The 17,049-nt window shown below is 32.8% G+C and overlaps 1 protein-coding gene across 4 annotated transcripts in view; it reads left to right on the top strand.

The window, feature by feature from the left end:
* BTBD8 (BTB domain containing 8) overlaps positions 1-17,049 on the top strand; it is a 157,609-nt gene that overhangs the window by 71,873 nt on the left and 68,687 nt on the right. For all 4 annotated transcript variants that reach the window (XM_051999997.1, XM_051999998.1, XM_051999996.1 and 1 more), the window contains exon 10: positions 16,686-16,868. In XM_051999997.1, the coding sequence (XP_051855957.1) occupies positions 16,686-16,868 (183 nt within the window). The remainder of the gene's footprint in view (positions 1-16,685; positions 16,869-17,049) is intronic.

The raw sequence follows: 17,049 nt of genomic DNA, 5'->3' as shown, positions 1-17,049 counted from the left end.
GGGAAGAGTAGTCTTTTGTATTTGTATGCCAATGTAAAGCACATAAACAGGTATTTAATAAATCTTCTATTCATTTATTGATTTGTTCCTGAAGTCCTAGCTGTGGAACGATTCATATATTTTGATTGTTATGGTTACCTTTCATTTCCATTAGGCCCATTTTTCTTTCCTTTCTCACTTAACTAGCTGCCACTCCCTACCTCCCAGTTCAGGTCTTTTTTTCTATTAATTTGTGGCTCAAATAATTATTATATAAAAGTCATGTATCTGTTGAAGGTTTTTACTCTGGAGAGAGGGAAAGTGATGTTCTGAGCTCTATAAGATTCTATAAAAGGAATAGGTTTATACATTATTGTTTGATTTGATCTCTTTTAATCTTATAATCTCACTCTGAATGCTGGGTTGAATTCTTTCCCAATTGTTGTAGCTCATGCAATTTGTCTTATGTGCTTTTTTAAACTTTTGCCTTTTTTCTAATTTTTTTTTTGGAGAATGGAAGCATGGTTCAAGGTAGCTAGTGATGAAAAACAGAAAGATTTATAAAAACCTTTTAAAAGAAAGTATGACTGCTAGTATTTAGCAGATGTCTTTCTAAGAGTGCCATCCCACTAATGCCTAATCATAGATATGGTTCTTATGCATAGTCCCTGATATAATTACAAAAACCACAATTAGAATGTATTCTTCATCTCTTTTCTTATTCCTCAGTGTCATACATATATTTATAGTTATCTTGTTGCACAAGAAAAATCCATCAAGAAGAAAAAAAAAACTGAGAAAGAAAATATAATGCAAGCAAATAACAACAGAAGGGGAGTGAGAATGCTATGTTGTGCTCCACACTTAGTTCCCATGGTTCTCTCTCTTTCTGTAGATGGCTCTCTTCGTCACTGAGCAAATGGAACTAGTTTGAATCATCTCATTGTTGAAGAGAGCCACATCCATCAGAATTGATTATTGTATAGTCTTGTTGCCATGTATAATGATCTTCTGGTTCTGCTCATTTCACTCAGCATCAGTTCATGTAGGTATCTTCAACCCTCTCTGAAATCATCCTGCTGTTCCTTTCTTACAGAACAATAGTATTCTATAACATTCATGTACTATAATTTATTCAGCCATTCCCCAACTGATGGGCATCCATTTAGTTTCCAGTTTCTTGACACTACAAAAAGGGCTGCCACAAACATTTTTGCACATACAAGTCCCTTTGCTTCCTCTTGGGATATAAGCCCAGTAGTAATACTGCTGGGTCAAAGGGTTTGCACATTTTGATAACATTTTAAGCATAGTTCCAAATCGCTCTCCAGAATGGTTGGATTTATTCGCAGTTCTGCCAACAATGTATCAGTGTTCCAGTTTTCCCACATCCCCTCCAATTTTCGTCATTATCTTATCCTGTCATCTTAGCCAATCTGACAGGTGTGTATCTCAGAGTTATCTTAATTTGCATTTCTCAATAGTGATTTGGAGCACCTTTTCATGTGGCTACAAATAGTTTCAATTTCTTCATCTGAAAATTGTCTGTTCATATCCTTTGACCATTTATCAATTGGAGAATGGCTTGAACTATTATAAATTTGAGTCAATTCTCTATATATTTTAGAAGTAAGGCCTTTATCAGATCCTTTGATTGTAAAAATGTTTTCCCATTTTATTGGAAAGTAGCATATTGTTAAATTCAGATAGTTAATCTGCTCTCTGTTTCTATTTTATGGGTAAATTCATCCATTCACATTCACAAACAAATGTAATTATTTATTACATATTTTCCTTTTTCCTATTTTTTCTCACTATCATTCTCACCTTATTTACCCTCTCCCACTCTTCTAATTTACTTCTACGCATTATCTTGCCCTCTTATTTCTTAACCTACCCAAACCTCTGAAAGTCCCTTCTTTATCTTCTCTCTCCACACCATTCCTTTGCCCTCTTTTTTTCTAAATTTAGATGACTTATATACATACATATTATACATATATATAGCTATATTTCTTTTATATATATATATATATATACACATACATATATACATATATGTCTACATATATCTTGTTCTCTCTTTAATCTATTTCTGATGAGAGTAAGTTTCCAATACTGCCCACTCTCCTTTCCTTGCTTCTTCTGTATCAGTTCATTCTTTCATGCCTCATTTGTATGAAATAATTACTCCTTTTTATCTCTCCCTACATAGTTTCATATTTTTAGAATCACCCCTTCATGCATAGCTCAGCCTGTCTTTTTTTCCAACTACTTTCCAACTTCAAATAATTAAGACAATCATAGGAATACTGATGGCATTTTTACATATAAAAATAATTTTACCTTATTGAGTCCCTTGTATAATTTGCTTTTAATTTTTAACTTCTCTTTCTCCTGAATCTTTTATATTGAAATTTTCCTTAAGTTCTGCTATTTTTGTCATATTCCAACTTCAAATAATTAAGACAATCATAAGAATACTGATGGCATTTTTACATATAAAAATAATTTTACCTTATTGAGTCCCTTGTATAATTTGCCTTTAGTTTTTAACTTCTCTTTCTCCTGAATCTTTTATATTGAAATTTTCCTTAATTTGTGCTATTTTTGTCATAAATACCTGAGTCTTTGAGTTCATTAAATATATTTAACTTTACTAGATAAGTTAGCCTTGGTTATAACCCCAGGTTTATGAAATATCTTTTGAAATATAGTATTTCAAAACCTATGGTCATCTGTCATAGTAGCAGCTAGATCTTATATAATCCTTCTTATAGCTCCACAATATTTAAATTGCAGGATTTTTTTTTTAATGTTGCTTGCAGTATTTTTTCCATAACCTGTGAGCTTTGAAACTTGATTATAATTATTTTTCTCTTAAGTTTTCCTATTGGGGTCTCTTTTAGGTGATGATTGCTGGATTTTTTTTGTTTCTGTTTCACCTTCTTATTTTAGAACTTCAGGGCAATTTTCCTTGATAATTTCTTGTAATATTGTATCAAGATTATTTTTTGATCATAACTTTCAGATAGTTTGATTATTCTTATATTGTCTCTCCTTGATCTGTTCTTCAGATCATTTGTTTTTTCTAATGAGATGTTTTGACTTTTTTTATTATATCTTGATGTCTTATAACATCATCTTTCCTTTGCCCAATTGTAGTTTTTAAGGAATTATTTTCTTCCTTAATTTTTTGATGCTCTGTTTCCATTAGTTTACTTTGTTTCATGATTTTCTTAAATTGCTCTTAATTTTTTTTCCTATTTTTCCTTGACCTCTCTGATTTTTAAAGTCTTTTTTTAAGCTCTTCCAAGAATTCTTTTTGTGGTTGGAACCATTTTATGTTTCTCATTCAAAAAGGAATGGCCTTTTTAGTTCCAGGATCTTTCTTTGAATATGAACCCAGACTTTTTCTGTCTTCATTTTGTTTATTCATTTTGATTTTAATTTTAGCAGCTATTATCATGCCTTCAGAGAAAGAGCTGACAAATGGAAATATTCTGAGGTTTGATGCCTGAAGTTTCAGGTCCTTCTTACTGTTAATTTCTGAGTCCTGTCTTAGGGTGCTTGTTCCACTCTATTCTGGAAATGAAACCAGCCACTCTGCTCTCCTGCAAATGCCCACAGCCTACAGGGTCCCCATGCCTCTGCTACTGCACTTAGCAGACATATTAATTCCTTCTCCCCCAAATCTGAAGTCCAGGACCATGTCAGGTTAGCACAACTGTGTTTGATGTCTCTTGACAGGAGAAAGTCCTTCCATCTTCTCCTCAACTGTCTGACCCCATACACACACATTGTCAATGAGAGCAGTTCCTGAGTCTGAGTCTACCTCCCAACCCAGCCAACCCCAGGCTGCTTGTTTGTTGTTTCTGAAAAATAGGCCTAGAAGTATTTGCACTTCACGTGGGCCAAACCGCCACCCCTGGAAATCAAGTTTTTCCTCAGTTCTTCTCAAGTTGTCTTAAGAGGACAATTGCTTTATCCCATTTTCTATTTATTTCTGCTGCTCTGTGTTCACTCTGAGATGATATTTTCTGACCTCTGTCATCTCCCCAGAATCCTTCCTCTCAGAACTTAAAAAAAAGTTTTTTGAGAACTATTCCTCTGAAATCCTATATATTATATACATTTAAGTGAATTTTTCTGAGAAAGGAGTCTTTTAAGACTTTTCCAGACTTCCTAAGGGGGACCATGACAAAGGTTAAGAATCTATGCTCTACGAAAATCCTATTTTTTTTTTTTTTGCACACCCCATTCCAGAAAGAGGATATAGATGCAGTCCTTTTTAGGTATTCATATTATGTCTAGTATTCATTCTTATTCACAAATAGCACAATTATTTTTCAGACCTGTAAATGAAAGCTAAATCTAACACGTAATTGCCCCCACCAAAAAAAAAAATTCTCTATAAATATTGCATTCTTTTTTACAAGTTTTCAAATTATTTATGAGGTTTAACTATTCTAGGTTTATGTCCACCAATCTGAATATGTCTAGAAAGCTACCACAAAGAATGATCAGATTTAACGTACGCTATTTTTCATGTGTGAGACTTCTTTTCCTTATGAGTGATAGCCCAGATAATAATTGTTTCAGTTTACCATTGATAATCTCATCACCAAATAGCACAGTCAATTTAATTTCAAATTCAAATATTTCTTCCTTTAAAAAAAAAAAATCTTTCCCTATTAGAATTTCATGAAGGTTCCCTGATCTCCCTCCCTTCCCCACTGTTTATTGAATAAGTCAGCATTTATTCCCTCACAGAGTCAGAAGTCTGAAATAATATCACTCTAAATTAACCAACACTTTGCCATTTCTAAATAAAGGCACAGCATTTTTCTGAAACCAATAGGCTCTTTTCTAGCACAATAATTTTAGCTTTTCCAAATTGACACAAGATTTTCAGTATTTGTAAAATAAAACTCACATCTCAATAAAAAGGCAGTCTCCTTCCTGCCCCCTTCCACTCCCTTAATAAGAAACTTTCCAATCATTTGGCTCCAGATTTTCTGTCTATCCTTGATTCTGGCCTGCCTGCTTGATATAATGTTCCCTCTTTGCCCAGAGAATACAGATAGCTTTATCACTGACTAACGTGTAAATAATTGCTGCTTTTGAAGTACTTTTTTCAGCTTATATTTCTGTTTTTAGAGATTGTGACCCTCCTAATTTAATAATGTATTAGTCATTACCACCACCACCACCTCTCTAAGAGGATTCACCTCCTTTTCATTTCAGAATATTGAACTTTATAATTCTACATATTCTTTGAATATTTTCTAATGCCAGCACTTAGCACCTGAAATGTTCCTTTTTTTTTTTTTTTTTAATCACCTCCTTTAAAACCTGGATTTTTAACCTGGGCTTTGTGAATTTAAAAAAAGTAGGTATTTATTGTTATATAATTGGTTTCATAATGTCATATATTATATGCATTTAAAAACATTATTCTGAAAAGGTGCCTATAGGCTTCTTAAAAGTGCCTCCCAGAAAAGTCCATAGCAAAAAAGAAAAAGTCATGAACTTCTGCTAATAAAGGATCTCTGACTTGAAGAATTGCCTCAGTCTGCCCTTTGTTAAATTTTGGCTGATCGATTGGCTAGAATGACATTGAAAGATAATGCGGATGTTGGAAGGGGTGTAGGAAAACAGGGACACTGACACATTGTTGGTGGAATTGTGAATACATCCAGCCATTTTGGAGAGCAATTTGAAACTATGTTCAAAAAATTATCAAACTATGCATACCCTGTCATCCAGCAGTGTTATTCCTGGGCTTATATCCCAAAGAGATGGTAAAAAAGGGAAAGGGATCTGTATGTGCAAGAATGTTTGTGACAGCCCTCTTTATAGTGGCCAGAAACTGGAAAGTGAGTGGATACCCACCAATTGGAGAATGGCTGAATAAATTGTGGTATATGAATATTATGGAATATTATTGTTCTGTAAGAAATGACCAAAAGAAAAATCCTGGAGAGACTTACATGGACTGATGCTGAGTGAAATGAGCAGGACCAGGAGATCATTATATACTATATGATCAATTCTGAAGGATGTGGCCCTCTTCAACAATGAGATGAATCAGTCAGTTCCAGTAGAGCAGTAATGAATTGAACCAGCTACACACAGCAAAAGAACTCTGGGAGATGACTATGAACCACTACATAGAATTCTCAATCCCTCTATTTTTGTCTGCCTGCATTTTTGATTTCCTTCACAGGCTGTTTCAAAGTCCGATTCTTTTTGTACAGCAAAATAACTGTTTGGACATGTATACATATATTGTATTTAATTTATACTTTAACATATTTAACATGTATTGGTCAACCTGCCATCTGGGGGAGGGGATGGAGGGAAGGAGGGGAAAAATTGGAACAAAAAGTTTGGCAATTGTCAATGCTGTAAAATTACCCATGCATATAACTTGTAAATTTAAAAAACTATAATAATTAAAGAGAGAGAGAGAGAAAATTTTTGGCTGTTCAAGAGAAAATGGAGGAGAAAATAAGATATGAAAGAGACTAGAAAGTTAAGAAAGGGCTTAGGTTCTGAAGGATTTTGAAAGCCAGACAACATTTTATATTTGATTTCTCAGTTGATTGGATATCAACTGATTTTCCAAGTTTTTTCTGTCACAAAAAGTTTTGTTCTAAAATTTTGGCACATACAGGACCCTCCTTTTCATTTGGATTCTTTTAGATATAGGCTTAGCAGTGGTACAACCAGATAAAAGGAGCCCATTGTTATTAACTTTTTGGATATAGTTCCAATTTGCTTTCTAGAATGGTTCCATTCATAAGTCCACCAACAATGCATTAATATGTCTGTTTTTCCATAGATCCTTCAACATTTGTAATTTTTCTTTTCCCCCCTCATCTTTGTTACTATGATGGGTATAAGTTGGAATTTGAGAATTGCTCTGATTTTCATTTCTCTACTTAATAGTGATTTGGAACATATCTTTTTTTGGTCATATGGCTATAGAAAGCCTGGGTTTCATTTTTTGAGAACTGCTTGTTCTTATCTGAATCAATTTCTAATGTGTTTTGGAAATGACACCTTTATCAGAGAAACTTTCTACAAAAGTTATTGTAATTATACAGTCGTTTCCCTCTTGACCTTAGCTTTATTAGATTTACTTCAGCAAAACCTGTAAAATGTTATCTGATCAAAAATAGCAAATTTGTCTTTTGTAATCCTCTCTTTTCTCCTATCCATAGATTTGATAGTTTTTCAACATTTCTCTAATTTGCTTATGATTTAACTTTAAAAAAAAAATCTAACCACCGTGTCCAGTTCAAATTGTATCTTTGCATAACATACAAGGTGTTGGTTTAAACTTAATTTCTTCCATACAGTGGTCCAATTTTCCCAGCAGTTTTTGTCAAATATTGAGTCTTTATCTATGAAGCTAGAATCTTTATTATCAAATACTAGGGTAATAAATATAGATGCTTCTGTATATGTTGTGTATAATCTGTTCTATTGGGTTGCTCTATTTTTAAGAAATACTAAATTGTTTTAATATTTACCGCTTTGTAGAGTAATTCAAGATCTGGTGCAAATAAACCCCATTTGTTCCCATTTCTTTATTTCTTTTAATATTCTTGACCTTTCTTTTTCTCTATATGAATTTTGTCATTTTTTTCTAGTTCTACAAAGTATTCCTTTGGTATTTTGGTTGATATGACATTGAATTAATAAAAAATAAGTACTATTGTAATATTTGTCATATTGGCTCATCCTACCCATCAACAATTAATTAGTTTTATGTTTATATTAATATTTGTCAATTATTTGTCTTGGAAGGTAAACATTCAGGTAGTTTGATTTATTCTATAGTAACTTCAATTGGAATTTGTTGATCTCTGCTTTCTGGGTTTATTAGTATTATATAGAAATACTGATGATTCATGTGGATTTATTTTTTGTTCTGCAAGTTTGCTGAACTTTTTATTTGTTTTGACTGATTTTTAGTTGATTTATAAGGATTCTTTATTCACACAATCTCATGAATAAAAAGTGATAATGTTTCTTTTTTATATATAGTTATTCTCTAAGTTTATTCTTCTTAGTACTAATTTGTAGTGCTTCTTCAGATAGAAGTTGTAATTATGAATGTCCTTGTGTTATCTTGAATCTATTTATTTTTGGATACAGTATTTTATTTTTTCCAGTTACATGTAAAACAATTTTTAACATTCATTTTTAAAACTTTGAGTTGCTATTTTGATTATATCAAATTAAAAACTAATGCAGACAAGATTAGAAGGTAAACAATAAACTGGGAAAACATTTTTACAATCAAAGGTTCTGATAAAGGCCTCATCTCCAAAATATATAGAGAATTGACTCTTAATTTATAAGAAATCAATCCATTCTCCAATTGATAAATGATCAAAGGATATGAACAGATAATTTTCAGATGAAGAAATTGAAACTCTTTGTAGCCATAGGAAAAGATGCTCCAAGTCATTATTAATCAGAGAAATACAAATTAAGACAACTCTGAGATACCATTGCACACCTGTTAGATTGGCTAGAATGACAGGGAAAGATAATACTGAATGTTAATTAATGTTATTAATACATAATAAACTATGCTTAAAAAGTTATCAAACTGTGCTGCATATCCTTTGATCCAACAAATAGCACTGCTTATATCCCAAAGAGATCTTAAAGAAGAGAAAGGGACCTATATGTGCAAAAATGTTTGTGGCAGCCTTCTTTGTAATGGCCAGAAACTGGAAACTGAGTGGATGCCCATCAATTGGAGAATGGCTGAATAAATTGTGACATATGAATGTTATGGAATATTATTGTTCTGTAAGAAATGACCAGCAGGATGATTTCAGAAAGGCCTGGAGAGACTTACATGAACTGATGCTGAGTGAAATGAGCAGGGCCAAGAGATCATTACATATTTCAACCACAGTACTATATGATGATCAATTCTGGTGGATGTGGTTCTCTTCAACAATGAGATGAACCAAATCAGTTCCATTTGTTCAGTAATGAATAGAACCAGCTACCCAGCAAAAGAACTCTAGGAATGAGTGTAAACTACTATATAGCATTTCCAAATTCTCTGTTTTTGTCTGCTTGCATTTTTGATTTCCTTCTCAGGTTAATTTTACCTTATTTCAAAGTCAGATATTAATTCTTCTTGTGCAGCAAAATAACTGTATGGATATGTATACATATATTGTATTTAACATATTTAATATGTATTGGTCTACCTGCCATCTAGGGGAGGGGGAGGTGGGAAACAGGGGGAAAGTTGGAACAGAAGGTTTTGCAAGGTTCAATGCTGAAAAATTACCCATGCATATAACTTGTAAAGAAAAAGCTATTTTTTAAAAAAAAAAAAGCTTTGAGTTGCAAATTTTCTCTCTTCCTCCTTCCCTACCTTCCCTCATTGAGAAGACAAGCACTTCCACACAGGTCATGTAAAACATGTAAAACATGTAGTCATGTAAAACATGTAAAACATTTTCATAATAGTCATATTGTAAAAGAAAGTCTATTTGTAATAGACAAAAAGCAAAACCCAACCCAACAACAGCAAAGAAAGTTTAAAAAAAAAAAAAAGTGTGTTACAATCTATTCAGACTATTCAGTTCCTTATCTGGAGATGGAGAGCCTTTTTTCAGCCTAAGTCCTTTAGCATTGTCTTCGATCATTGTGTTGCTGAGAATAGCTAAGTTATTTACTTTGTTCTGTTCTGTTTTTCTTTTCTGTTACTTTGTACATAATATATTTCATTTTGTATTAGCTCTTATCCTGAATTTATTAGAAGAAATTATATTTTATCTTTTACTTATAATTTTAGATGTATGTTATTTTATCATCTTAATGAAAAGTTCATTGATCTAATGTTTTTAGTGAGTTTTTTTCTCCACACAAAATGGATGTTATATTTTGTCAAAAGTGTTTATGATCCACTGATAAAATCTTAAGATTTTTGTTATTAATCTGAGTAAATATGTAGTTTTTCCAGTGTTAAACGCATTCTGCATTTCTGCAACTTAGTCAGAATATAATCTTTGATAATATATATAGATAATTTACTTTCCTTTTTTATCTGATTTCTCTTGTGCAGCAAGAGAATTGTATAAATATGTTTATACATATTGATTTAACATATATTTTAATATATTTAACATATATTGAATTGCTTGCCATCTAGGGAAGAGGATGAGGGGAAGGAGGAGAAAATTTGAAACACAAGACTATGTAAGGGTCAATGTAGTCATTATCCATGCGTATATTTCAAAAATAAAAAGCTTAATTAAAAAATAATTGGTTTTTTAAAAGATAATATATGTAGAGCACTTTGTAGATTTTTTAAAGCACTATATAAATGGTGGCTTGTATTATTATTAGAGAATATATACATATATATAAGGTTAAAAGGGGGAGAAAGAATAAAGTAATAAGTTAAATGAAATAAGTTAAAATAAACAGGGAAAAAAAGTATAGAGAAGAAAATGTAAGAGAATACAGTGGGGGGAAATAAACAGTTAACTATCATAACTGAATGTTAATGGAGTCAACCCACTCATAAAATAGAAGTGATTAACTGAATGAATTTTTAAAAATTCAAAGCTAGAAGACAAGCAGTTAAGTCATTTCATTTCTATCTCTTTACTTTTATTTATCTCTTTTATGCATCTATGTTTCTTTGAGATGTTGATCTTTTCTATTACGGTTTTAATTCTTCTGGTTTATGTATCAAGATCATATCTGTGTCATAGAATTTAATATGATCTATTTGTTTTTGCAGATAATTCATGTAATATTAGAATTAATTGTTCTTTGAGTCTTTAATAAACTTCCACCTATGAATTCATCAGGTTCTGGAAGTCTTTCCTTTGGAATTTCATTTATGATTTGTTCAATTTCTTCTTCTGAACTTAAATTGTCTAAATTTTCTATTCTTTTTCTGTTAATTTGGATATTTTGTGTTTTTGTGAAAAAATAGATTTATTTCATTTAAAATGTCAGTTTTATCAGTAATTGGGCAAAATAGTTTATGATATGTCCTTTATTCTTCAATTGTCATAAATTCTTTTTTATTTTTAATAATGATGATTTGGTTCTCTCCTTTAAAAAAATCTAATTATGGAATTGTCTTTTTTTTTTTTCAGGATTTCTTCTTTGATGTTTAAGGGGATTTTTTTAATTAGTTGATTTCCTACTATTTTTTCATTGCATTCCCAACTCATTGAATTGTTCTTTCTCTTTTCTGTTAATTTAGAGATATAAATTCTCTTTCTGGGACTACTTTGGCTGCAGCCCCCAAATTTTGATATATTGTTTCATTATTGTTGTTATCTTTAATGAAATTATCTATTGTTTCTATGATTTATTATTTGATCCATCAGTTCTTTAGGATTAAGGGTTTTTTTTTCTCCACTTGATTTTTAGTACTTTTTAAAATTGACCCCTACATTAAATAATGTAATTTTTATTGAATAGTGACCAAAGTGCATTTGCATAATAATTCTGATTTTTTACATTTTTTGTGAGGTTTCAAATCCTGAAACATGATCAGTTTTTGTCAGGGATTAAGTAGAGTGACAGGAGAAAAGGTTGGCAACATCTTTTAAATTCAGCTTTTTTGAGGAATTTAGCTACACAGAGCAGAAAAGACATAGAACAATAGTTATCAGGGACGGAAGAGTGAAGGATTTTTTTTTTTCTAGGAGAGAGAGAAAGGCATGATGAGTGTGTAGGCAGTAGGAATAAGCCAGTAGAAAGGGAGAAATTAAAGATAATCAGTAATTTGATAAGGGAGTTGAAGAAGAAAAGAGGAGAGTGTGGAGTTAGTTGAATTGGTTCATTATGACACAATGAAGGGGACAAAGTGACAAAGTGACTAATTCAGGGAAGATGGCCTGGGAGAAAATTTGAGGAATCACTGGATTAGAGATCACATTGTAGGTAGAATAGGGTAGGCAGAGAAAACTAGCTCAAAAGCCAGTAGATTATGGTCAGATATAGGGATTTCACAATGCTTGAACATGAAGATGCTATATTTGTGGGTGATGGCAAGATCAAGATCATGTGTGACTGACATGGGATGGAGAAGTAGCTGGGAGGAGGTGAGTAGATTGAGGAACCCAGTAGTTGAGAGTATTTGAGGGAGAATGAATAGGTATAGTGAAGTCTCCTCTGTTATGAGAGCAAGAGTTGGGGATCAGAGAAAAATTGTGAGCCAGATATGGAATTCATTGAAGAAAATAGGGTAAAGTCCTGGGAGTCTATTGAACATAACTACCAGGATTTTGACTGGGTGATAGCCAGGATAGAGAGTACACCCTATTTTCTCACTTTACAAGACTGCCTGTGAGATGACAGCTGGAAGTGGCAAACTCCATTTGTATTTCAAAGTTTCTTTCTTTTGACCTCATATACATAGATATTTTCTTTCTTTTAACCTCATATACATATTTTTTCAGTGCTTTAAAAATCTACAACTTTCAAAAGTTCCATTTTAAAAATCAATAATACCCTCTATTTCGTTGAAGATTCATTTTTTTCTTGTCAGATGATTTTCAGTTTTGCTGGGTAATTTATTCTTGATGTAGACCTTTGTCTTCTGAAGTATTTCATTCTATATCCACCATCTTTTTATATTTATACCTGCTAAATCTTGTATAATCCTGATAATTTCTTCAGTTTTTAGATTATTTCTGGTCACTTGAATTTTTTCTTTTGTCTGGAAGCTGTGGATTTTGGTAATGAGTTTTCATTTTGAGGTTTCTTTCAGAGATGATTAGAAGTTCTGCTTTTATGTTGTCTTCTTGTTTTATCTGGGTAATTTAATGATTTCTTTGAAATATGACAATTAGGTTCTTTTGGGGGGCATCACGAATTCCAAGTAATTGTGGTTTTAAAAAATTATTTCTCCTTGATGTGTTTTTTTTAATTAGTTGCTTTTGATATGAGATATTTTACATTTTCTCTGTTCTCTCATTCTTTTGACTTTGCATTAAGAATTCTTGATTCCTGGAGTCATTAATTTGCACTTGGTCCATTTTAGTTTTTAGAAAGTATGTTAATAAACTATTTTCTTAAGCTGTTGATCCTTTTTTCAGATTTCCTCTCTATACTTCTCATTTATTTTGTAATGTCTTATCAAAACTCTTGTATCATTTCCTTGGAGAATTCTAATTGTTCCTTTAGGCAAACTGATTTTTTTCTTTAGGGTTTTGATTATAGATGTATTAGTTATTCTCTTTCAGGTTTGTGTCTTGGGCATCCCTGGCATCATAAAAGTCTTTTTGCTTGCTTTGTGTGTTTCTGAGGTCTCAGGAATTAAGTTTTAGGGTTCATTGCTCCAAGGATCAAATCTAGTTTAGATTGTTTTCTCTAGCTCTCCCCCCTTCCCACTCAGGCCTTTTCCTTTATCATGGACAGACAACAAAGTTCTCTCCTGTGATTAGCATTAGTTGAAGCTCTTTGCTTTAACTGAGTCAGTTAAATCTGAGGTCACCCTTCTCTGAGAAAGACCTAGTTGAACAATCTTTTATTTGAGAGGGGGAAGAAGAAAAGAGGAACTTTTTAATTTCTCACATTACATTCTTTCACAGACATTTTTCTTGGTAAAACTTAACTGTCACTCTTACTGAAGAGGTTTGTTTTGGGTTTTTTTTTCTTCACAGTGAGATGTATTTTTCCCTCCTTAGTAATAGGGTTGTTTTGTTGCTGCTGTTTTAATCTTTACTCATAAATCTGTCAGTTTTGCTTGAGAGTCTCAAGGGATTTCTTTCTGGACATGATTTGACATATGTCCTAAATTTTGAAAACTTGGATTTTCAAGGCTTCAGAAGGTAGGTGGTTTTCGGGGAAATTAATTCAGGCAGCTTGGGAGATGCTTAAGAATGAAATTCTGAAAATAGGGAAATAATTCCCATGAGGAAGAAAAATGGGATTTGTCTGAAGGTACTGATGAAGATTCACCAACCAGCTTAGATTTTGAAGAAAAAAAAAAAATGAGATGTGTATGTATGCCAGTAACAAAAAAGAGACAGAGAATAGTATGACTCAGTCCCGTAGAAATATCCAGTTATGCTCTGAGGTTGGCACAAAAAGGTAAGAGTAGTAGAAAGTTTGGGGTTTTGATTTTAGGTTGTTTTGTTCTTGTGGTTTTGTTTTAATTTTAGCTATTTTATAAGGGGGGGGGGAAGGTCATATAAGGGATAGGAGCTTGCTTTGGAAAAATGGCTGGGAAAGCTACTCAGCTTTTTTTTTTTTTTTTTTTTTTTTTTTTTTTTTCTGCAAAGGAGCATGACTTTTAACTAAAAATGACAAAGCAAAAATGGTTGTTGGTATTTAAAAATATCTGGGAGCCTATCATGAATTCAGGATCTTTGGCCCAAATGAACTATATTTTCAGGTCTTAAAAGGACTTGTAATTATCATCGCTAAACAATTGTCAGAGATATTTGAAAAATTATGAAAAAATAAAAGCAGTGCCTCAAGATAAGGACCAGAAAAAATCTCATTTTTCAAAAAAGGGGAAAGAACTGAATTTGCAAAATGAGGCTAGTGAACATGACTTTAGCTTTATTCTGGAATAGATCATTAAAGTCATGGTTAGTTAACATCATGAAAGGGTGGTTTACAAAAAGCCAGTATGGCTTCATTAAGAATAAATCATGCCAGATAAGCCTCATTTATGTTTTTATGAGATAAATATACTAATTGACAAGTGGCATGCAGTGGCTTTAGATTTAGAGTAGCTATATATAGCGGTAGATTTAGAGTAGCTTTTGATAAAGCATCACCTACCACCCTTGAGAAGATTGAGAGATATGGTTGGACAATAATCTGATTTCATCTGATTTCAAACTTGGTTAAATGACTAAACAGTGCTAGCATGGCAGGTGGCCTAGTGAAGTGGTTCTGTGCTTGTCCTTGTGCTGTTTAGTAGATATTAAGTAATTTAAATAAAGAAATAGATTATATCCTCACTTGAACATATATATGTAAATATATAGACATGTTTATCACACATACACACAAGCAATAAATTATGGAAGGTGAGGGTAGGAAGAAAATAGTTACTAAAATCAGACCACATTTAAGATATAGAATACCAAATGTAGGGTATAGGAAATTGGTGAAGGGTGGACTTAATCATTTATTTAGTTGTCATTTTGGGGAAGCAGTGTTGCATTTTCATTTAATCCCTCCATTCTTACAATCTACTGTTTTATATTTCTCTTCTCTTTTGTGACTAAACTGCCTGAAAGAGCCGTTGATAGTCAGTTCCTCTACTTCCTTTCTTCTCACTTTCTCCTTGGTTTCTGACCTTACCATTCAACTGAAACTGCTCTCTTGTCGAGTTACCTGTAATCTCTTAATGACCAAGTCCAAAGGCCTTTTCTCAGTCCTCATATCTTCTTTGACCTTTTTGCAGTCTTTGGCACTATCAGAATTTTCCTTGACCTTGTCTTCTTAGTAAGTTTCTATGGCTCTAGGCTCTCTTGGTTCTCCTATCTGTCTGAATACTGTCTCTACCTTTAGGACTAGTTCACTGTGCGAGTCCCCAAAAGCTCTGTCCTTGATTTTCTTTTCTCTATATATACTATTTTGCTTGGTGATCTAATCAACTATTATAATGAGAGTTCATAAGTTGTCATGAGGGCATGGGTTATAATTATCTCTGTACAGATGATACTCAGTTTTATTTAGCTTCACCAGCTTCCTTTTGGAATTCTTGAGCTGGTATCCCATGGCTACTTCAAAGTTCATCTGTTCAAAACTGAATTCTTTGTCTTTGCCCCTAGTCTTCCTCTCTTCCTAACTTTACTATCAGGATCCTGTTGTCTTCCCAGTGACCCAGGTTTGCAATCTAGGGACTATTCTTACTCACATCTCTCTTCCCTACTCCCATTATTCAAATAGTTCCCAAGTCCCTTCTGTCTCACTTCCATAAGCTCTCTTGTACATAGCCCCTTCTCTCTCCTGATGTTGCCACCATTCTGATACAGGCCTTTTTCATCTCAGCTAATTTATTGCCATAGCTTTCTAGTTGGTCTCCTTGCCTCCTGCTTTCTTCTCACTCCTATCCATCCTCCACTCAGCTACCAAATTGGTGATCTTAAAGGACAGATTTCTCCCTCATTCATTAAATTCCAGTAGCTTTCCATTAACTCATTTATCCATGTGTATAGTTCTCTGATTTTCAAAGCCATAATCACCTAGTCCCTTTTCACCTTCACAGTTTTCTTATGCTTTTTTACTGTTTATATTTATATATGACCTTGATCCCTTTCATGTATTCTGAGATATTGGTCTTGCTGTTCTTCATCCAAGACACTTGACTTGATCTTTTCCTCTTCATCTCCTGGCCTTCCTGACTTCATCTCAGCTAAATTCTCATTCCCTATAGGGAGGCTTTCCCAATCCTACTTAATGTTAATGTCTTCCTTTCATGGACTGTCATTAGTTTATCCTATGTCTTGTTTGTATGTGGCCACTGGCAGATTATATCTGTCAGAATCTAAACTTCCTAAGATCTGATACTACTTTTTTGTTTTTTTATATTTCTGGAACTTGGCACAGTACTTGGCACATAGTAGGCACTTAATACATGCTTGACTTGCTTATTGACTGTGAAATCACAAGCATTCAAAACACTAGAAAAATCATTTCCTATAACTCCTTTTTCCCCCCAATCAAAGAATGACAAAAATGCTGCCTTCCTTCTGATGGAAAGTGACAGACTAATCGTCAGCCTTCCCAGAGTGAAATGGACTGAAGCAGCGCTGACCATGGCATCTAGGCTTCAGGAAGAATGCATAGCATTTATTGTGGCCAACTTCTCCCAGACAATACAGAGTGACAACTTTGCTCTTCTTTTACAGGTACTGTCTTGACTTACCTATTTTTCAGGATCCCCCTTTTTTTGCTGATTGCATTATTTATTTAAAATTTTTAAAATTAGATTTATTTAAATATAAAATAAAATAACATAATTTTAATAAATTTAATGTTACCAACTTCTACTCTTGCCTTTGAAGACACATATTATTTTTTATTTCTCTT

Source organism: Antechinus flavipes, chromosome 4 (genome assembly GCF_016432865.1).
Source record: "Antechinus flavipes isolate AdamAnt ecotype Samford, QLD, Australia chromosome 4, AdamAnt_v2, whole genome shotgun sequence".
Lineage (NCBI taxonomy): Eukaryota > Metazoa > Chordata > Mammalia > Dasyuromorphia > Dasyuridae > Antechinus > Antechinus flavipes.
This window is presented reverse-complemented; position numbering and strand designations above follow the sequence as displayed.